General features: G+C 60.0%; 1 protein-coding gene across 2 annotated transcripts; it reads left to right on the top strand.

The window, feature by feature from the left end:
• The first annotated feature begins 7,391 nt into the window (after nucleotides 1–7,391).
• SLC25A29 (solute carrier family 25 member 29) lies at nucleotides 7,392–20,589 on the top strand. Of its 2 annotated transcripts, XM_045073668.1 has the most exons (4): nucleotides 7,392–7,803; nucleotides 13,643–13,686; nucleotides 18,421–18,504; nucleotides 18,824–20,589. In XM_045073668.1, exons 1-4 carry the CDS (start codon nucleotides 7,770–7,772, stop codon nucleotides 19,571–19,573), a joined length of 912 nt encoding a protein of 303 aa, XP_044929603.1. In that variant the 5' UTR covers nucleotides 7,392–7,769; the 3' UTR covers nucleotides 19,574–20,589. The 2 variants fall into 2 exon arrangements, with proteins under 2 accessions (XP_044929603.1, XP_044929604.1); XM_045073669.1 differs by lacking the exons at nucleotides 7,392–7,803; nucleotides 13,643–13,686 and adding an exon at nucleotides 16,194–17,372.
• Nucleotides 20,590–21,844: the final 1,255 nt, after the last annotated feature.

Genomic DNA, 21,844 nt, shown 5'->3' with positions numbered 1-21,844 from the left:
TAGACTGATGAGAGGGAGCACACAAAGCAAACGGCTCGAAGTTCAGGTCTGGGTCCTGCTTTCTAGTCAAAGGCGGGCAAACATAAACATTATCTTTTTTGTCGGTTTTTTGTTTTGTTTTTTGTTTTACTTTGTTTGGGGAGGAGGAAGGGCAGAGAAAGAGAATCTCAGCAGGCTCCATGCCAGCCCAGAGTCCAGCATTGCGTTTGATCTCACCATCCAGAGATCATGACCTGAGCCGAAAGCAAGGTCAGACGCTCAACCAACTGCACCCCCCAGGCACCCCCACACATTTCCTTTTTCACTGTCATTTTGTGATTTGCTTCTTTCTGTTACCGACGTGCCTGGGACGCCTTGCCCACCATGGCTCCGAGGACTTCTCCACTGTGCATGTCCTGGGGTGTGGCCGAGGGTCGTCCAGGGGGCGGGGACAGAGGCTGACCCAGGCTTGGCCCTGGTCCTGCCCGTCCTCACGTGTGACCCGGGAGCCTAGGCCCCAGGGTCCTCACCTGTGAAGCTGGGATTCCACCACTCAAGACTCAGGAGTCCTGAGAGGTCAGCGTCTGGAAAACCTTGGGAGCCGAGCCTGGCAGGCCGTGAGCGCGCCACATGTCACTGCGACGATTTAATTCACGACTGATAGAAATTGGCTTGTTTCCAGCTCAGAACAGAAAGTCCTCCCACGGGCCAGCTTTGAGGTCTTCCCTTGTTTCCATGGGGTACACTCTCGGAGGGAGACGGCCAAGTCAAAGATACCCGATCTATCTTTCATTTTCATATACTTTGGGGTAGGATTTGGAGAGGTCGAGGAAGGGCAGTGGGATTTCCGGGCAATGGACATGGACCAGGAGCCCCCGAGTGGGCATGGGGACCCAGGCTGGCTCCAGAGACTAGCAGCCCTGGCATTTCCAGGAAACGGGGCTCCAAGATCAGAAGAGCCCTGGTTCTCACCCAGTCACTCTGTGGCCGGGAGCAAGCCACCTTGCCCTGAGTCACGGTTTCTCCATCTATAAAGCGGGACAGGAGACGAGAGCGTCCTCTGGGGGCTCGGCCCTGCCATGTTCCGCTGGGATCTCTGTGACTCCCTGCGGGTGGCCACAGACCACACGGCCCCAGGGAGGCGGGGAGTGAGCACGCACCCACCTTTGGGAGGCGGGTGTCTCTGGCATCTGCCGCTGGCCCTCAACCCTTGGGCCTCTCCATAGGACGACTCCCGACGTGGCTCCCAACATCCCCCCCAGAGCTGGAGATCGAAGACGGGGAGGCAGGAGGTGGCCACGATGCCTCAGTGACTGTCTTGGAAGTGACACGTGGTCATTCCTAATTCCCTGGAGGTGACCCGGACATTCCAGCCCAGGCTCGGTGAGAGGGGACTTTGGAAGAGGGGCGTGTGGAAGGATGAGTGGACGGGTCTTCCGGCCGCCCCGGAGAGGCAGGAATGGGAACAGGTGAGCGTGGCCAGCCTGCCGCCGAGAGAAGCCGGTCTCCGCTGGGGCTTCACGGAGGTTCCAGGAAGGGGCACTTCGGAGCCGCTCATGAAGTAGGGAGGGTCCCACAGGAGTGCAGGGCGTGGATTCCCAGCGTGGACCCTGAGCACAGGCTCACGGGGGGGGCGGCGAGCACGTGAAAATCTTCAAGAACACAGACCAGGTGAACGAGAGGAGAGAGAGAGACCCCCAAGCCCCCCGAGGGGTACACCTCGGAGGCACACCTGGCCCCTCACCAGCCCTCATGCTCCCTGCCACTGGGCATAGAAGCCGACGGCCCGGCTCCCAAGGGGGCTGAGGACAGGGATCCAGAGGACAGAGCCCGAAGCAGCAGGACAGGTGCCAGAGGGGAGATTCTGGCCGGGGGAGGGAAGGGACGGTCCCCGGGCAGTTGCCCCAGGAAGACGCTGCCCGGCTGAGCGACCATGACAGGAGGAGAGCCATGGAGGAGGAGGGATGCTGAGGTAGCACAAGGCCTTTCTGCGGAAGGTTCTGGAATAGAGGACTCGGACTCCAGGACTCCTGCAAGACGCCAGCGCTCCTGGATTCCAGGAAGCTGAGGGTAGTGGCCCATCCTATGCTTGTCTCTGGAGCTTCCCCCCAAACCTGTGCTCCCCGTGGGCCTGCCCAACACGCCTCAGGGCTCAGGACGCGTCGTGCTCTGCCCGCTGTCACGCCCCCTTCGGCCTCCGGGGTGCCAACTCCAGCTCACCTGGCCGCCCAGCCCAGGGTCCTGGTGGGGGCACACTGCCCTCGGGTGCCCATTTACACGGCCCTTCGGCTGGGGACAATGGTCTGCTCCTCCACCCCCCAGACAGTGTGGCACCCCAGGAGGGGCAGAGCTGGGCCGGCTTGCGTCGGGCCCCAGCGCCAGCCCTGAGCGTGGGCTCCAGGGGCCCCACAAGCCTCATGACCTCTGAATGTGCGGCGGGCACACAGTGTCTGCCACATGTGGCTGGATGCCACGGGCCCGGCTCTTCTGTCCCGCCAGGCTGGCCCAACTGGATCACCCCTGGGGCCCTCCGGGTTGGGGGCACCCGCAGGCAGGCCCCCTGTTTGCTCTGCTTTTAACCTTGAAGCATTTGCTATGAGTCTCTTTATATCGTCCCCGTCCTGAGTTTCTGGTCATCTCCTCATCTGGCCGGAGACCCCCTCTCTCCAGTCTCTCGACCTCTCCAAGGCCCAGCGGGCTGGGAAAGGTGCCACGCACAAGAGAGGCCCAGGGCTCACCTGGACTGGCAAACGTGCGGAAGGCTGCCACACGCCCGATGGCATGAAGATGCTGGACGCCCACGCAGCACGCTAGCGACTCTGGGCTCGACTCCATCCCAGCAATCACTTCACGTCTACCTAATGAGAGAACGCTGGGCCCCGCGGAGTTGGAGGACAGTGGCTGGGTGTCCCCATCAAGTCCCCGGCCCTTCAGGCTCCGAGACCCAGACCCGCTGCTCCCGGAGTCTGATTCCTTAGGTCTGGGAAGCTGTGTCTTAGCCAGCATCCTGGGAAACTCCAGTCCCGGAGATCTGGAATGGGGAGCTTGTGGCTGGGGCCCCACAGCAGGATGGGCCAGGGTCCCGCTCCCCTCACCCAGGTCTGGCTCCTCAGCTGCCTGCTCGCCCTGCCAGAGATGGCAACGTGACTCCTTGCTTTTTTTTTTTTTTTTTAATGTAGGCGCCAAGCCCAGCATGGAACCCAATGTGGGGCTTGAACTCACAACCCCGAGATCAAGACCTGAGCTGAGATCGAGTCGGATGCTTTACCAACTGAGCCACCCAGGTGCCCCTGTGACTCCCGCTCTTGAGTCAAAACCGACAGGCAGGGGTGCACAGGTCTGGCTCTGCAGGGACACGTGTGCACACACACAGACCCTCCCGGGCCAGGAGAGGTAGGTCCCCCTCTCTGCACCTCTCTGCCTCCTTATCAGGGCCGACTGTAGCCTAGCAGGAAGAAACTTTGTTTCTGAAGTTTTTAATTCTAAAAATACAGGTTAGAAAAAGCGATTACCCCCAACCCCCAGCACTCCTCACTTCTTTTTCAGAGAACACAGGTCCCCGGAGAAGGTTCAGGCTGTGGGCCGCGGGGCTTCCCACTGGCCTCACCCCCCACCCAGGGCCCATCACCTTCCACGGCTCGGATTCTGTCAGCTTGCACATTTATTGAGTACCTGCTGTGTGCCCGCCTTGTTTAGGGTTAATAAAGAAGACAGAGAAGGCCCCTGCCCTGGTAGAGCTCCCATTCTAGTGGGAGAGAGGAGAAAATTAATGTCACCCTAGGAGTTGAAAACTGTGTGTGGAGGGGCGGAGGGCTGTCTGCGCTAGATGGGGGAGGCCAGCCAAGCCCCTTGTGAGGAGGTGAGGCGTGAACAGGGACCTGAGCTCTGGAGGCGATCTTGGCAAGGGAAGGGCGTCCTAGGCAGAGGAAGCGGCCTGTGCAACAGCACTGGGGTGATGATGGGCTTGGAATATGGGTGTGCGGCCAGGTCACCTTGGGCTTGGAGGCACTGAACCTAGGTTCTATCCCAAGTGAGTGGGGAGTCAGTTGACAGCCCTGACCTCCTCATCCCCACCTCACCAGGGTCAAAACAGCCTCCGGGGACGCCTGGGTGGCTCAGTTGGTTAAGCAGCTGCCTTCGGCTCAGGTCATGATCCCAGCCTCCTGGGATCGAGTCCCACATCGGGCTCCTTGCTCGGCGGGGAGCCTGCTTCTCCCTCTGCCTCTGCTGCCATTCTGTCTGCCTGTGCTTGCTCTCTCCCCCCATCTCTCTCTGATAAATAAATAAAATCTTTAAAAAAAAAAAAAAAACCCAGCCTCCGGCCACTGAATCCAAGTGACTCCCGGGAGGCGAGAAACAGAGGTGAGTTTTCTTCACCTCTATTCTGGCTGGTGTTTCTACTTCTTCCACACGGGACCCATCTTGTGTAAGAAATTATAAAAGCCGTACAAAGTAGGGCACCTGGGTGGCTCATTGGGTTAAAGCCTCTGCCTTTGGCTCAGGTCATGATCTCAGGGTCCTGGGATCAAGTTCCACATCAGGATCTCTGCTCAGCAGGGAGCCTGCTTCCTCCTCTCTCTCTGCCTGCCTCTCTGCCTACCTGTGATCTCCATCTGTCAAATAAATAAATAAAATCTTAAAAAAAAAAAAAAGCCGTACAATGTAAAAACTTGCACCACGCACTGCACTTTTCAGTGACCTGGCTTAATCCCTAGTCCCCTGTCACAGTCGTCACACTCCCTCCCTCCTTTGTTGTCCTGCCACTGCTCTGGCCTTGAGCCCCTCCTGCCCCCTAAAGTCTGGGGCCTGAGAAGAGCCCTGCCAGGTGGCCTCCCCAAGAACAGAGGTGGGGCCTGGGGAGCTAGGGAAGGTGAGGGGTTTGAACCACCACATTCTGTTCTCTAATTTTACCTTCAGGAAACGAAACAGACACAAAACCCGACTGCTGATGTCATAATACAGGTTTCAAAATACAGGCATTGCGCACTCATTTACTTGGCCGTGACTTCCTTGTTTTCCGTTTCTGGTCTCTCCTGAACTACCACCAGTCTCTGGAGGTCAGGCTGATGACTCCCAGGGAGTCCAGGCTCATACTACCTGTACCTGCCCCAAGCGCGACATTAACTGCAAGGCACATGCATTCTCTTAAAAAAAAAAAAAAAAAAAGGGACAACTGGGTGGCTCAGTGGGTTAAGCAGCTGCCTTTGGCTCAGGTCATGATCCCAGGGTCCTGGGATCCAGCCTGACATGAGGCTCTCTGCTCAGTGGAGAGCCTGCTTCTCCCTCTCCCTCTGCCTGCCTACTTGTGCGCGCTCTCTCTCTGTCAAACAAATAAAATCTTTAAAAATATATATATATGTATATATACACATATATTTATATATACAAATATATTTACATATAAATATATACAAATATAATATAATTTAAATATGTAGATGAAAATATATATGTGAAGCAGGGTGCCTGGGTGGTACAGTTGGGTAAGCATCCGGCTCTTGGTTTTGGCTCCGGTCATGAGAGGGAACCCCCCGTGGGACTCCACACTCAGGGGGAGTCGGAGCCTGCTTGAGATTCTCTCCCTCTCCTTCTGCCCCTCCCCGTGCTTGTGTATTCTCTCTAAAATAGATAAATAAATCTTTTGTGTGTGTGTGTGCGCGCACACACACACACACACACACACACACATATAAAGCAGGTCAGATGGTCCTAGCTTCCTTCTCAGCTGTCCCATCATAGCGTTCTGTCCTACTGCCTGTTAAGGTACAGGACTTTCTTCTCAAGCCTCCAAAACTAGAGGTAGCTGCTGCAGGCCTTATGCTCCACCTCCCGGGGCATTGGCAACCAAGGGACAAGTGTCCCTAGGGGTGAGTCACCTGGGTATAGCTTAACTGTCAGGCCTTGGAGGCCTCCAGCCACACAAGCATCCCCACCGTCAACTCCTGCCTGTCTTGGGTCTGGGCTTCTCCTGGGGCCCAAGTTATTGCTTTTCTGGCTCCTTGAGGTCAGAGGCTGGTGATATTCAAACCCAGGCCTCCAGACCCCTAGTTCAGGGCCCACCAGCCATCACGAGCACTGGACTAAGAGTCAGCAGACCTGGGTTTGGGTCTCTGCTTAATGAATAGTCTTACCTAGAGTTTAAAGAATAAAAGGAAACCACACGTGACTGGTGACTGTGGGATTCCTGGTGGCCTCTGTATCACCATGGATCACGGCTTAGCTGATATCCCCCCTAGCACCAGAAATACATAATCTTTAAAACCTTGGGTACAGATCCATCGTAACCCCCCTCGCGATTTCAGAAACTGTGCGATCTGCAATGCCCTGGAAACACCGCTGGGAGTGTGGTCCCAACCACAGGGCCATGGCCATGAAGAAGGAAGTTGGGCCCCAGGCCGAAAAGGTGTTATCTCACCCTCATTGTGCAGGAGAATGTGTCCAGTCAAGTCCAGTCCCAACCGGACAGTCCAGGCCTCCTGAGGCCCTGGGGAAGGAGGGAAGGACAGGTCTCTGACCAGGCGGGGGTCCTTGCCACTGCCAATCTCAGGGACCGTCTCCCCGGGCGGATTGCGTGGACCGGATCCTCTTCTGACCCCACCGTGTGCCCCCGCCTCCCCCGCCGCCTGGCTCGCCCAGTCCCGAGGCCTCCGGCGCCCCCTCTCTGCCGCGCGGCTCTGGGCGCGTCCAGGAACCTGCCCGACTCTGCACCCTTCGAGGCTCCCACGGCCCCGCAGCGCGCGGGCAGGTGCGGATCCCCGAGGGGCGCCCCACGGCCCCCTTCCCCGTCCCAGGTCCCTCCCCGCCGCCCGGGAAGGCTGGCGCGCTCGGACCCGGACATCCCGCGTACCGGGCCGGGCGGGAGCGTAGGCGGAGGGGCGACTCGCCGCCCGCGGGGCATCACAGCTAGTGGTGTCCGAGCCTGGGAGGATCCAGGCTCTAGGCGCCCGCGTCCCCATTACACGGGCAGGGACCAGGGGTTTGGCAGCAGAGTCGGGATGTGGCCCCAGGCCCCAGGTCCCCGGGCCCGGTCCAGAGCGAGCACACCCCGCCTCCCGCTCAGCTGACCCGTCGCGCGCGCGCCGGGAGGTTCCCGCCCCGCACAGGCCGCGCTCAGGCCCCGCGCTCCCAGGCCCGGCCCCAACGTCCCGCCGCCGCGCGCACCGGGACGCCTCTCCCGCCCGGAACAGCGCGGGCGGGCGCACGAAGCACATTCTTTGTCTGCGGCGCCCGTGCGCCTCCCCCGCCCGTGCTCCTCCCCCGCCCGCGCACCTCCCCCGCCCGGTGCTCCTCCCCCGCCCGCGCGCCTCCCCCGCCCGGTGCGCCTCCCCCGCCCGCGCGCCTCCCCCGCCCGCCACGTCCCCTCCCCAACCCCGCCCGCCCCGGACACGCCCAGCCAATGAAGCGCGGCGACGACGCGCAGGGCCCGGGGTGTTGTCCGCTCCTCGCCCGCCCATTGGCCCCGCTCTGCACCCCGCGGGGCCCGGCCGGCAGGCGCGAGGGGCGGGGCGCGCGGCCCGAGGTGAGGGACCACGGGCTGCGGGCGGGACAGCCGCGAGGGCAAGCGAGCCGGTCAGCAAGGGTCGTGCGCTGACCGAGGAGCCGCGCACTGAGCCGCCGCCGCCGCCGCCGCCGCCCCCCGACCCCGGCCGGCCCCGGGCTCCGCGCCAGGAGGCGGCGGCCAGGCCGAGCCCCAATCCCCCGTACCCGGGGGATCCCCGACGGTGACCCGCCCGGCGAGGGGCCAAAGGAGAAGGACGAGGAGGAAGGGCGGCCTCACCGGGGACCCGGCAATGGCGCTCGACTTCCTTGCTGGATGCGCTGGGGGTAAGGAGGCGGCCGGCTCCGGCGCGGGGTGGGAGGCCGGCTCACCTGCGGGCCCGGGGCCCCGGCGGCCCACCCTCGGGTCGGGGTTTCGTCGCCTGCAGAATGGGGGTGACAGTGCTCTCGTGTCACGGGGCTCTCGCGGGCGTGAACTGACAACAGGCCCAGAGGGCGTCCAGCACGCAGTCCGCGGGGGCACGCGTCGTTCAAACCCTTCGAGGCACGTCCAGACGAGAGGTCCGGGGCGCCGGGGCAGCACGGTGGCTTGCAAGGCGGGGACTCCCAGCAGGATGCCCCACCGCCCCATGCGCGCTTCTAGCCCGAGGCCTCCTGCGCATCTGTCTCACCGGCTCCTGCATCCCCAGCCCGCGCCCACCCGCACCAGGGTCCCCTCCCAGGGCCGGAGAAGTTTGGGGTTGGCTGCACCCTCTTCCCCCGCCGATGCCTGGGCGGGGCTGGGGCCGCAGGACGACCCCCTAGAGGGCTGGCCTTGGAGGGTCCTGAAGGGCGCCGTTCCGACCCCAGGCGCCGAGTCACGCTTTGGCACGCCGCGCCTTCCGACGCCGCTCGGTGAGCTGCTGGGGGGCGACTCCACCCAGGTGGCGGCGTGGGCCTGACACGCGGCGTGGGCTAGCCCCTGTGCTCACGCGTGCGTGTCACCGGGGTGGGGCCTCTTCACGCGCGCCGGGCTCCTAGGGACCTCCCCAAGCCTGTGTCCCCGAGAGAGTGGCAACCACTGTGCAGTCCTGGCTCTGCTGTGGGCCACCCGGGACACCGGGACGGCTGCTTCCCTGTTGTGCCTTGGGGTTTCTCTGCTTTTACTGGGAGAGCTAATTCACTCGATTGATGTTAATTGCGAGCCAGGTTTCAGTGCAGGTACTCCGCACCGAGGTGGCAGAGTTGCGGGGCGACACCCCCGGCGGGGTCCTGCGCTGATGGGCTTCTCTCCTCCAGCACCTATCTGCTGGGGTTTGGCGCTGGGCTCCCTGGAGGCAAAGGAGGGACTAGCAATGGCCTCTGCATCCTGAGTTCCTGCTCTGGGCAGGAGGAGACTGGCAGAGAAGAGAGCTGCCAGGGAAGTGATCTGTGTGAAGAGATTTTAAGAACTTCCTAGACTGTTACTCAATCAGGCTTCAGGAAACCCCTGGGCTGGAGCCTGCTGAAGGGGGAAAACCCCAGAGCTTTTCATAAATGGGTGCATTTCTCCCAAGCCCAGGCCAGGAAACGGGAGGGGGCGGGCAGCCTCTGCAGATGCAGCTCTCAGCACCCCTATCCCCCACACTGTGACCCCACTTTGCCTTTCCTGTTAGCCTCCTGTGGCTGCCCCTGCCCCTGCCTGCTCCTGCTGGGCCCCAGGCCCTCCTCTACCCCTCCCCCACCAAGTGACGGCTCAGTGAGGGTGGGCTGTCCCATGGCTTCCCAACTTCTTCAGGAGTGTGAATTCTTTTTTTTTTTTTTTTTAAAGATTTTATTTATTTATTTGAGAGAGAGTGAGAAAGGGGAGAAGGTCAGCGGGAGAAGCAGATGCCCCGTGGAGCTGATGTGGGACTTGATCCCCGGACTCCAGGATCATCACCTGCGCCAAAGGCAGTTGCTTAACCAACTGAGCCACCCAGGCACCCAGGAGTGTGAATTCTTCCCCAGAGGGGCAGGATTCCTTCTGATTTCTCCCGGGTGTCCTGGGAGCCCCCTGCACGCTGCAGGGTTTGGGGTAGCACTACTCATCGGAAGGCCAGGCCTGCACCGGGACCCAGACACACGTATTCGGTCACTCAAGGCTCTTACTCTTAAAGGGCCCCTCCTGGAATGCCTTCTGTCCATCCTTACCAGGCCCACCTAGGAAATCTCGTCCCAGCTCCAAGGTTGGGGCTAGATTAGAGTCCAGTACCACACCCAGCTGCAGGCGGCAGCCCCCGCCCCCACGGCCTTCCAGAGATCCGGCCAGGGGCTGCGGGTAAGCCCCACTTCCCTACTGTGCTTGTGGAAACCTGAGTCCCCCAGGATGGAAGTAGCTGCCACGTTCTTTGTGAGGGTCATTGGCCCCCCTCTCCCCCTGGGATCATCTGCTTTTTTCTTTCTTTCTTTTCTTTAAAATATTTTATTTATTTGATAGAGAGATAGCACAAGGAGGCAGAGTGAGAAGAAGCAGGCTCTCCACTGAGCAGGGAGCCCGATGTGGGGCTCCATGTGAGGCTCGATCTCAGAATCCTGAGATCATGACCTGAGCCAAGGGCAGAGGTTTAACCCACTGAGCCACCCAGGTGCCCCTCCTCTCCTGCTTTTATTTGACCTAGGAGAACTCCTGGGTCAAATAATCCTGGTCTTGAGAAGAGGAGGGACTAGTGGGACAGTGACCTGATTGTGTCCCTGGCCTGCCTTCTGGGTCCCTGGCATGGCTAGCCTGCGCAGAGGGGCTGTCTGGGAACCATGCGCAGGTAGCGCTCCCACCTCGGACCCCTGGGCTCTCAAGGCCCCTGCCCAGTTCCTTCCCCTTGGGATCCTCCAGGCCTGCAGGCCAGGGCAGGGTGATGAGTGTGCTTCCCTTTGGTGGCCTGGGGTCCCTCTAGATTCAGATTCCTGGGCGGGAGAACAGTAGATCACCTCGGATTGGCTGAGTGTTGGGTCACTTAAGCTTCGCCTCGGGGAGGTGGGGCAAGCACCTTGATTGACAGCATCTGGGTGCTCACGTGGTCGGTTGGTCTGAAGGCCTGCCCGCACTCCCCACGGGGGGGGGGGGGGGGGGGGGGGGGGGGGGGGGGTCCGTCCCAGGTCTTCAGCCCACTCACCTGCCCTGTGCTCTGAGTGGAGTTCTCCGTGCCCCAGCTGTGGATAGGAGGATGCGGGGTGAGCAGCTCCATGATGGGGCGGGGAACCCTGCCTGGGGAGGGTGGTCCCCTGGAGGGGCCATGATGGGTGCCTCCAAGAATCCAGCTTATGTAAGGCAGTGGGGCACTGGCTTTGGAGACAGAAGAAAGGGTCCCCTTGTGCTGCCCCAGTGACCTGTTGGGGAGCTGCTCTGGCACAGCTTCCTGGCTCTCAAGGTACTTGTGAAGTTAAAAAGACAAAGCTTTGTGGGACTGGAGGCTGGGATGGAGGCAGGCCCCAAGGCCCTCTCGGTTCCTGTGAATGGGGATGTCCTAGGTGAGGCCCAAAGCCCCTCCCCTGAGGGCCGTGAACTGAGCCTCTGGGGAAAGTAGGAATGCAAGTTGCTGCCATTGGGGAGGCCTTGCTGGGGCCTCCCAACCACCTGGTGGGGTGAGGGGTCACCCCTCCCATCCCAGAAGCTGATGAAGGCTGGTCTAGAACCTGAGCGGGTCTGGGGCCAGAGGCAGGAGGGTCCATTCACGGGAAGGGGACCTCCAGCATTTCATGTGTGTGGTTCTTGGGGACCCCACAACTAGGCCTGGGTGACCAGGGCATGAAGGACCAGAAGGGCCCACAGCTGGAGAGAGAATCAAAGCCAAACAGCACACCCCAGCCAAGTGTGAGGTTTCCAAAGCCCCAGAAAGTAAATTCTAGAACTAGGCTGTTCAAATTTAGAAAATTCACAACACGACAGGAAAAAGAAGGTGGCTTGCAAAAGATAGAAACTGTGTGTCTCAAAAGACCAGAGACGCAGGTATAGAAGTCTCAAGGGACAAGATGCCTTGGGGATGCCTTTTCGTCTTGCTGTGAATGTTAGGGGTTCCAGAAGGAGAAGAATGAATACGTAAGAGTGGAAATTTTCTGTGATAAGAAAAAGGCCTGAGTCTTCAGAGTGAAAGTGCTGGTGTGGTACCAGGCAGGGTTACTTTAAGAAAAAAAAAAAAATTAGAAGAAGAAGGCACACCCTTGGCATCTCAATGACGTTCCTGAAATCTACAGATAGAATCTCAGAGGCTTCCTGGTGGAAGGCATATGTTACTGACAAGGAGAAGAAATGCACCGGCAGAGGCAGCACCAGGAGCCAGAAGATTCTGGGATGTTGGCCTCGGGCTGAGAGCGTCACCAGAGCACAGGACCGTGGCTCCCCAACAGTGTTAACAAAATAAATTTTGCAGAGAAGCAGGAATTCGGAGGCTACTCATTGCTGTATTTGTTACCTCCGAGAAAAATAACCCAGAAAGGCAGCAAGCGAATGGCACTTGATCAGACTAGAGACCCGCAGGAGGGGGTAGAGGTGAGGACAGGGAACAGCTCTGGGTCTGGGGGGTCTCTGGGTGTGGGAGAGGCGGGGGTAGAAGGGAAAGCTACTGGGGTGGGGAGATGTGGGGGGGGCAGAGAGAGCCTTGGGGACATGACGGTTCTTATCCTGTGTCTACATAATAATTCTAAGTGTTAGAAATCAGAAGTAACCTTGAGCTGAACGGGAACGTTAACAAGCAGGAGGACGAATGGCAGTTCGCCTGAGCAAAGATGTGGGAAAGGTTCATTCACGTAAAGTAGGATGAGTCAGGTCAGATGTCCCATCCTGGCAAAATCAGAGACAGCTTCAGATGGGAGCAGAGACCACAGCCGAGCGGTAGCTTGTTTCCAGGAGTATGGAAAACAAAGTCGTAGGACCAGGTTGGAAACGAGCCGTTGTGAAGCTATACCAGGCACACATAACCAAAAAGAACGCAGGATCGGCAAAGTTAGTATCCAACACAGTGGATCCTTCAAGGCCCAGAGCATTGAACGGGATGGAGAGGACCCCCTACAGTGATCACAGGTTGGAAAGCGGCTGCATAGTAATCCCGTCTAACCTCGGGGCGCCCACCACCATGATACCCAGCCCGGACAGGGGGCAGGAGAGATGAGTGGTTGAGGAGGAGGGCCCCGGGCCCAGAAGTTCCAGTTCTCACCCCACCAACTTATTAGCTGTGCAACACAGACATAGTCTCTCAGCCTCCTGTTCTGCATCTGTAAAATGGGCTAATAGTCCTTTCTTTACATGCAAAATGAACAACAGTGACCCCAGGTAGAAAGGTTACCGTTTGTCACTCAACAAATAGCACCTGTCTTCGTTATAAATGCCCCAGCAGTAAAAAGGGAACCTTAAGACATTCCCACAGGGAGTTCTAGGGAGGAAGGTGTGGGAGTTGGTGCACAGGGCAGGCCACCTCACTGAGCCTCGTGACTGGGGAAGCAAGGTGCCTGCCTCCCAGGGACAGTTGCCTGAGAACAGCACTCAGGACTCTGAAAGGCCCAGGAGCCAACTTGGAGAGTGCGCCTTTGTCCTTCCAGGTGGGGCTGGGTTTGGGGCCTGGCTTGGACTGATGCATATCACCTGATCACAAAGTCTGGCACGGACTCCCTGGGCAGCAGGTGACTCGCCTGCAGGGAAGGGAGTGGTCAGCCAGTGTCTGTAATACCTCGATGCCTCTTCCCCGGCCCTGGGTCAGCCCTGCAGGGTGAGGGGGTGGATTGTGAGCCACGGAGCCCCAGTTCCCTGTGAGCTTGGCCAGCTGCTGAGTGGCAGACTGAAAATTCAAATCTGCGTGATTCTCTGGCCCCAAGTCCAAAACCCCTGGGTCCCCCGCCATGCTGGGAGGTGTTTGCACAGGGAGGGGGGTGGGAGGGAGCCCAGTGGTGGCGGGGGAGACAGCTGTGGTTGGTCAAGTGCAGGGAGCAGCAGGGGAGGGAGAGACACCAGCTGTGAGTTGGACAGATCCTGGGTTGTCCTCAGGGATGTCACCGTCTTACTCCACTGCTCACGCAGACCTGAGGACAAAGGTGCTCAGAGGCGCCTGCGTACAGGAGGCCCCTGTAAACGTTCTGTGTTCCCACCAGGCGGCTCCCATGCGGTCCCCCGAGCCGGAAGCCCCCCCACCACTGCAGATCTCTGAGGCATCTGGGTGACGGTCCTCCTTTTTCCCTCCAGGTGTGGCAGGTGTGCTCGTGGGACACCCATTTGACACGGTCAAGGTGAGTGTCTTGTCCTGGTTTTACTCTCAGGTCTTTGTGGAGGCGCAGACGTTACACAGAGGCCTGAAGGGCTGGGGCGTCTGGAGGCCCCTTTCCAGTGACCAGGGAACCCCCGCGAGGTCTTCCCGTAGGTTCTGGAATAAAGGTAGACTTAGGTTCTGTGACACCCAGGTGGACGGCAGCGTGTCCGCTTTCCTTCTGGGTCTGGCCTTACACCTCCCAGCTCAGAGCTGAACTTGGAGGTCCACGGTGAGCCCTGAGCCTGAGAGGCTGAAAGACAGGCTTCCCCTTGCCCAGAGCGGGGGCTCCTCCCTGCAGAAGTCCTCCAGACATCTTGAAAGAAAGAGCATTTCAGAGAGAAAATACAGAAGGACCGAAGAACCGGAACTTGTCAGTATTTCCCGTGAACATGATCATCTCTGAATGGTGATCCCCACGGGTGCGAAACTGAGCCATCGGTTCCCAGGGGCTGGTGTGCACGCGCGTGGAGCTCACGGCTCCAGCGTGTGGCCCCGGGCAGGCACTCCTCCCACGGCTCCTCCTCCATAAACTGTCCAGATCCGGGTTCTCAGAGGCCCGCAGTGGAAACAGAGGAGGTCTGTGTTGTCCAGCTGCAAATTCCCAAATAGAATGTTCTCCCTGTGGTTGGGGTTTCAGGTCCTGAAACGAGCCACGGCTGGAGTTTCCCTTACCGGCTCCCCCCGGGGAATCAGGGCGAGCTGTAAGCAGCAGGGCAGCAGGCCAGCCCCCGTGACGCACTGTAAACACTGAACTTGGCAGTGCCTACGGGGACAGCGAAGGCAAGGATGTCAGCCCGAGCGGAGTTTGAGGTCACTTCCTGTCCCCTCTTTCCAGTGGAAGTCAGGTGGTCCTTGGGCAAGGAAAGGACTCGGGACCTCAGGGCTGGGGTTGCCTTCAGCGCGGGCATGAGGGCCTGGCTTGATGTTTTGGCTCTGACCTGCACATGTTCTGCCTGAGGCCTTATGCGGGCCCAGGCCCCCTGCTAGCCCATCTGCCCTGTGACCTTGGGCCAGCTGCTTCACCTCAGGGCCCAGGCTTCTCATCTGCCAAGTGAGGCGCTGGGCAAGATCACAGAGGCCCTTGTGATGCCGGGTGCTCCACGGTCATGCTGGGCTTACGCGGAATGCTGGTTCTGCAGAGCACAAATCTATCCCATCATCCGCAGTGCCGGGAGAAGGCCGAGGGACCAGGCTTTCTTGCCACAAGGCAGCCCGTGTCCCCCCAGAGCTTGCCGAGAACCTGTCTGCACAGCTGCCTGGGCACTACGGGCCTGAAGCCTGCCCCCAGGCCAAAGCAGCCCAGCCTGGCACTGGCCCCCACTCCGCTGTGTTTATAGCTCGTGGTCACATGTCGTAAATGCCTCTGTGTCCGGCCAAACAGGGGCTCTGGATTCACTTCGTTAACCCCGCATTACAGGGGCCATGCCTCTCTGAGCCGCGACTCGGCCCTCAACCAGCCCCGCTCCCACTCCCCCTCCTCAGTGCCCGCAGGCTGGGGAGGGCTCTGTCCTGGAGTCCCTGGCCACTCTGAGCTCCTGGGCCATGGCCATACCCCCAGCACTGACGGGGGGGGGGGGTGGAGCCTCTCCACCCCACAGGGCTCCTGTCCCTTGGACACCCCTGCCCCCCCCTTACCTCGCCCACGGAGGGTGGTCTTTGAAGAAATCCACTGGTGACTTCTTTTGGCCACTGCAGTCCACCAGCATGACATCTGGGGAAACCTGTCTATATAAACCAGGGTTTTTACAAATAGGAAAAAACCTGCCCCCAGGAATCCCCTCTGTCACCCAGCTCGTGACCCCTCTCACGGGGCTGATCAGGGAACGTGCTCCTTTGGTTTAACTTAATGCTATGTCACCAATGGCCGTTTGTTTTTTCAGATTTTATTTACTTATTTGACAAAGAGAGGACAAGCAGGGGGAGCAGGCGAGGGAGCAGGCTCCCCGCTGAGCAGAGAGCTGGATGCAGGGCTCGATCCCAGGATGTTGGGCTCCCAACCTGAGCCAAAGGCAGAAGCTTAACAGACTGAGCCACGCAGGCGCCCTCCGCAATGGCCTTAATTTTTACTGGCTCTTTCCCAGGTAGAAGAGCACCTTTTCTCATACTGACAAGTCGTGTTTCCCATTCTGTACACTTCCTCCAGGATCCCCCCTCCACCACTGTGCCTGCCATGGGCATGTGATATTTTTTTGAAATGAATTTCATCATCAGGCCTGTACACAGTTCTTTGGTTGGCTTTCTAGTACAAAAGTAACATACGTTGTGAAGAAATTTTTAACCCTTACAGAAACAAAACTAAAAAGGAAAAAAATAAAAACAGTCCTTCATAGATCCTCTCCCCCAATCCTTAGTGACTTTTTTCTAGATTATTTATTTACTTATTTGACAAGAGAGCACAGGTGGGGGGAGGGGTAAACAGAGGGAGAGGGAGAAGCAGACCCCCCGCTGAGCAGGGAGCCCAGTGCGGGGCTCCATCTGAGGACGCTGGGATCAAGACCGGAGCCAAAGGCAGAGGCTCAACCCAGTGAGCCACCCAGGCGCCCCTCATTAGTGATTTCTGCTGAAAAACAGAAATGTACACAGGCCCATATATATTCCCTGTGCTTGGCGAAAGTGGGATTTACTTCAATAACTCTACTGTTGTTTTAACCGAAATCGGACACCTATAGAAAAGTGCGCGCACACCAAGTGTATGAGTCTATGAATCATCTCATCGCGAAGCACATGTCTGGGGAGAGAACAGGGTCCCCAGGAGGCTCCCCTGCCTCCCCTTCCCCCCTCCCCCTTCTGCCTGGGACAGGACATTAAGCAGGGTCACTGAGTGTAAAACTACTCTCACTGGGGAGTGGCCATCCCAGGGCAGGGGAGGGGCTGGGCCCTGGGGGCTCTGCACCTGGATGTGATGTTGACATTTTATGTTCCTAGGGGCTCTCTGCACGGGGAGCAAAAGTGTGACTTTGCTGTAGACAAGCAGAAGCCTCGCCCTGGAGAGCTAGTCAGTATAGACCAGGGGAACCCGACCCTTCTCTGTCCCTGCTGATCCCAGACCCCAGGCCTGAACCACACCCCGCCACACCTCTCCTCCTCTTGACTGGCAGGGGACAGGGAGGGCGTGAGGTGAGCTTGGGTCCCGCACGGGTCCTGGGGTGGGCACCCAGGTGGGGCTGGTGAAGAAAAATCCGCTCCTGCCGGACCAGAGGGTCTTCATGTCGGGGGTCTCAGCCGGTGGAGAGCTGGGAGCTGCGGAGACCACGAGCCACAGTCCGCGTGTCCCGCAGTCGTGGTTTCTGCTCCCACGGCCCGTTTAGTGGCTGCATGAGCAGGAGAAATGTCCCACCAGAAACCCCAGAACATGGGAGGGAAGTGAAAAACCTCACATGGCGAAAACAACCCCAGCAGAGCTCAAGCGGGTAACAGGTTATGAAGTCTTAAGGTGTTAATATGTTACAGACACGTTGCTCAAGTCCTTTTGTTTTTCTCCACTGAACATGCACCCCTCCCCCACCAGGTCCTGGCCGAGCAGGCAGCCAGGGTGGGACGGGGCGCTGGGGTGACCCGCTGCAGGGTGTGCTTGCTTGTCAGCTGCTTCGCAGAGCAGTGGCTGCCAGCTGCAGAGGTCCTCGTGTGCCCAGATGGTGCTTTTTTGTGCTTCAAAGGCATTCTTCTGTAAGTGCATCTGGCAGGGGAAGGCTCCTGCCCGCCAGCTCCCCTCCTCTGACCCCGACCGACACAGCGAGCCCACTCCCATTACTGGAAAGGACAGGCAACCCCGGCTGAGGTGCAAACCTCTCTGAGCCTCAGTGTTCCCATCTTTGAAGTAGGAGGGCGGGTAATTCCACCCACCTCGGCTGGTGATTCCCGGGTTAGGCCCTCCGGTGCTGCCAGCCGCGAAGGGGTGATTGTGCTGTGGCCCTGTCTGTGGTCGTGATTTCCGAGTCAGCCCCTGGGAACAGGACTTAACCCAGCTCATCCCCCGTCCGCGTGACCTGGATTCTGAGGCCCACTGTGAGGCCGGGCTGTCTATCGCAGAGATAAGCTGTCAACAAAGAGTGCTTTCACAGTAGGAGGTTCTGGACTACAGGGCTCCAAGGGCAGCTGGGCATGAACCCCCAGGTCCCGAAGGTGGTGACATGGTCACAGAGGAGGCAATGAGCTGCTCTCCTGTCGCTGCTTTAACTCAGGACCACTGTCCTCACACTGTCTACCAGCAGAAAGCAGAAGTCCCTCGGAGTCCAACGCTCACTGCTTTTAACATCCACTGTGGCACTGTCGGACCCCAAGGGAAGTTGGGTGATGGGAATTAGGTGGGGAACAACCCCCCCCTCACCCCCGGCCATTGGCCACGGTTTGCCACCAGGACAGTGGGGAGGTCTGGGAAAATGCTTCGTGTCCCAGTGTCCACACAGCGTGCAGATAGAATGCAGCGAGAGGCTTAGTCTCTGCCTGTCTGAGATCTCAGGGACCCTCTACCGCTCTGCAGCTGGCTGTCTCTGTGGCCGTTTGCGCACTGATACCCTCCCTGAGGAGGCACAGACACCCGGCCCTAGCCCCACCCTGGACTTCCAAAACCAAAGAAAGCTCCTTGGCTCCCTGCCTCCAGCATGCAGCCTTGGGCCTCCCCGAGGGAGCCTCCTTGGGCTGTCCTGAGTGCTGGGGCAAGGGGTTGGGAGCTCTGGCTCGGCCTGCCGCCTTTCACGGGGTCCTGTCCCTGCAGGTGCGGCTTCAGGTCCAGAACCCGGAGAAGCCTCAGTACCGCGGGACCCTGCACTGCTTCCAGTCAATCATCAAGCAGGAGAGTGTGAGTGGCCTGGGCCCAGGGGGTGGGCGGTGGGGAAGCACCTTTCTATGCTTTCGGCCCAGAGGGCAGAGCTGAAAAGAGAAGGGGGAGGGGTTGGGCACGATGGGGACTTGGGAAAGGGGAAGGTGCGAGCGCCCAGGCCTCTGCTGTTGAGGACATGGCTTCTGGGAGAATTCGGCTTGGTCCTCCGGAACGCGCGGGGGTGGGCTGGGGTCGCGCGCGCGGGAGGGTCGCGGGGGTGGGGGAAGCGAGCCGGGCAGCCAGAGCAGGAGCAGGAGCGCGCCTGACGCGCGCCTGTGCCCCCCGCTTCCCCCCGCAGGTGCTGGGCCTGTACAAGGGCCTGGGCTCGCCCCTCATGGGCCTCACCTTCATCAACGCGCTGGTGTTCGGCGTGCAGGGCAACACCCTGCGGGCGCTGGGCCAGGACACGCCGCTGCACCAGTTCCTGGCGGGCGCGGCGGCGGGCGCCATCCAGTGCGTCATCTGCTGCCCCATGGAGCTGGCCAAGACGCGGCTGCAGCTGCAGGACGCGGGCCCCGCGCGCCCCTACCGCGGCTCGCTGCACTGCCTGGCGCACATCTACCGGCGCGAGGGCCTGCGCGGCGTGAACCGGGGCATGGGCTCCACGCTGCTGCGCGAGACCCCCAGCTTCGGCGTCTACTTCCTGGCGTACGACGTGCTGACGCGCGCGCTCGGCTGCGAGCCCGGCGACGCGCTGCTCGTGCCCAAGCTGCTGCTGGCGGGCGGCACGGCGGGCATCCTGTCCTGGCTGTCCACCTACCCCGTGGACGTGGTCAAGTCGCGGCTGCAGGCCGACGGGCTGCGCGGCGCCCCGCGCTACGGCGGCTTCGTGGACTGCGTGCGCCAGAGCTACCGCGCCGAGGGCTGGCGCGTGTTCACGCGCGGCCTGGCCTCCACGCTGCTGCGCGCCTTCCCCGTCAACGCCGCCACCTTCGCCACCGTCACCGTGGTGCTCACGTACGCGCGCGGCCCCGAGGCCCGGCCGGACGGCGACGCCGCGCCCGCCGCCCCGTCGGGGCCCGGCCTGGCCCAGCCCTCCAGCCTGTGAGGCGGGCGCCCGGGTCGCCAGCGGGCCTGGGCGGGGGTGGGATTGGGGAGGGGGAGGCGGGGGCGCCCTTGGCCGCGCCCTTGACGTCTGCGGCGGCCTCCGCCCGGAGACACGGAGCCTCCTGCCCGCACTGTACGGTCACCGAGCTCCGAGAGGACGGCGTGTCAGCGCGGAGCCTGGCGCTGTCACTTGGGGTCTCTCGGGGTCGCCACCGACGCTCCAGCCCTTGCCTGGGATCCGGGCCACTGCCACCGCGGGGTCTTCGATGGCCGCACCGATGGGCCATCCCGCGGCTAACCTCACATCGCCCCCCTGACAGAGCTCTGGGGGCACTCCTCGCCCACCTGTCCGGTCTCTGTATTAGGGATGGAGAGGCAGCTCCGGGTACCTCCTGGTGTCCCAGAACCCAGCACTCTGCTGATGCACTCCAGCTTCTCCACCTGACACAGAGGGAAGTGCCCCTGCTCGTGACCCCATAGTAACCTAGGGGCTTGGCTGGGGGACCAGGCAGGGGCCAGTGGGAGGGAAGCTCCAGGGTGAAGTCCAGCTGCGGGAGGGGAAGGCTGGTCGCCCTGCCGTCCTCAGGCTGCCCTTCTGTAAAATGGGGACTTGGGTCAGCCACTGTGTGGGGCTCTGGCTGCTGGCCGGGGTTCCGTAAGCTGTGCAGAAGAGTCTTCAAGGACATGGGCACAGGGGGACCCCCCACTCCCCAGCAAATGGTGTCTCTCCCAGGGATTCTCCTCATGTTTGGTGTTCCCATGAGGCCACGAGGGAAGGGCCTGCTAGTGGACACGGTACAGCGTGGCCGTGTATTTGCACAGGGAGGAAGATGCTTTTGCACAAGTTGGAGGTGACTGTGGCCTCCTTTGCCCTGAGCGGGGCTCAGCCTGTTGGGCAGTGAGACACGGTCTCCCAGGAGGCTGACTGGCGTCAAGGAAGACAAGACTCCTACCCTGTTCACGTGGTGTCGTTGTGTAGAACCCGCTGAAGGAATAAAATATTCTTTGTTTTCTTAAGAGTGAAGCCTTGTTTGTGTCCATTCCCCACCCCCTTCCTGGAGTCAGAGGGGCCGGCTTGGGGGTCTGTGCTCTCCGGCCCAGTGGCAGCCGCAAGTGTGTGACCTGGGCACGTGCCAGCGTCTGTCCACACCCTCAGTTTCCTCATCTGCAAAATGGGGCTGACATAGGGATGAGGATGAGGGGAGTAAGCTCACAAAAGTGCTGGGCAAAGTCTCCTCAGATGTCTGTGGTTTCCTGGGAGGGAGAGGCCTGGGCCCTGCTCATCCTAAACCTGGGCAGGCCAGACAGTGTGTGCTGTGAGCTTTTTGGGGTACGGAGGTATAGTCAGGGCACAGAGGGGACACTCACTGAGGCCGGAAGGGGAGGTCTAAGTGGAGCTCTCAGAGGTGAGTGGATCTTTTTCCATATGAGATTAGACCTAATCCAGCCTAAGAGTCCTGGAGGGCTTCCTGGAGGAGACCTCATTTGCCAAAGGGGTGTCTCGCTGCTGCTCACCTTCCTGGAGGCAGTGCTGGGCACCCCGCGTCTCCATAGCTACGGGCCTGGTGTCTTTCCTTCCCAACTCCCACTTTAAGGGAGGGCAGGAGAGGGGGAGCCCACAGCTCTCCAAGAGGGGCACCGGCTCTCCTGTGTCTTTGCCTCACCCCACCCAACCTAATGTCCTGCATCCACCTGTGACATAGAGCTTGTCTGCAGAAGCCGGCTGGTGACACCAGGGTCCCCTCCCTGGAGTCCCAGGCAACAGCTTCTCCACCTGCGGAGATCGCCCCGCCCCCATCTCTCTCACTTCTTCCTCTAAAGAGACCTGGCAAATGCACTAAACCTGGGCCCCCATTCCCGCCCCAGGTGCCGGTGGCGGAACATTCCCAGCGAATCAGGCAGGAAAGATCGGGAGAGCTGTGGGTTTTTTAATGAATTGGGACATCTTATTTTCTCCTTGATTGGAATTTATATTTATTTGGAATAAGTAATATATAAATGTGTTTAAAAAAAAACAAACTACAAATATACATGAACGCAGGCGGGACAGGTTCCCACCTCCCTGGTCGGTCGGTTCCAGGGTGGGGGTGGGGGTGGGGATGGGGGTGGGCGCTGACAGCTCTGTTCTGCGCTTTTCACTTGACCGTGAACTTTCAGGAGTTTCCCAGAGCCACCATGACCTAATCCCACACACCAGTGGTGCAACCTGACGTTAATTTTCTTGAAGGTCTGAGGCCAGGAGTGTGGGATCCCATGGCCAGTAGTGGCTGGT

The sequence above is a fragment of the Mustela putorius genome, unplaced genomic scaffold (assembly GCF_011764305.1).
Source record: "Mustela putorius furo isolate JIRA1106 unplaced genomic scaffold, ASM1176430v1.1 tig00000129_pilon_pilon_pilon, whole genome shotgun sequence".
NCBI classification, from domain to species: domain Eukaryota; kingdom Metazoa; phylum Chordata; class Mammalia; order Carnivora; family Mustelidae; genus Mustela; species Mustela putorius.
This window is presented reverse-complemented; position numbering and strand designations above follow the sequence as displayed.

Excerpts from the sequence above, each read along its gene's own strand:
- SLC25A29 (XM_045073668.1), top strand. The coding sequence starts at position 7,770 with ATGGCGCTCGACTTCCTTGCTGGATGCGCTGGGG. Across the intron at positions 7,804-13,642 it reads CCTTGCTGGATGCGCTGGGG|GTGTGGCAGGTGTGCTCGTG; the intron begins GTAAGGAGGCGG and ends TTTTCCCTCCAG. Across the intron at positions 13,687-18,420 it reads ACCCATTTGACACGGTCAAG|GTGCGGCTTCAGGTCCAGAA; the intron begins GTGAGTGTCTTG and ends CTGTCCCTGCAG.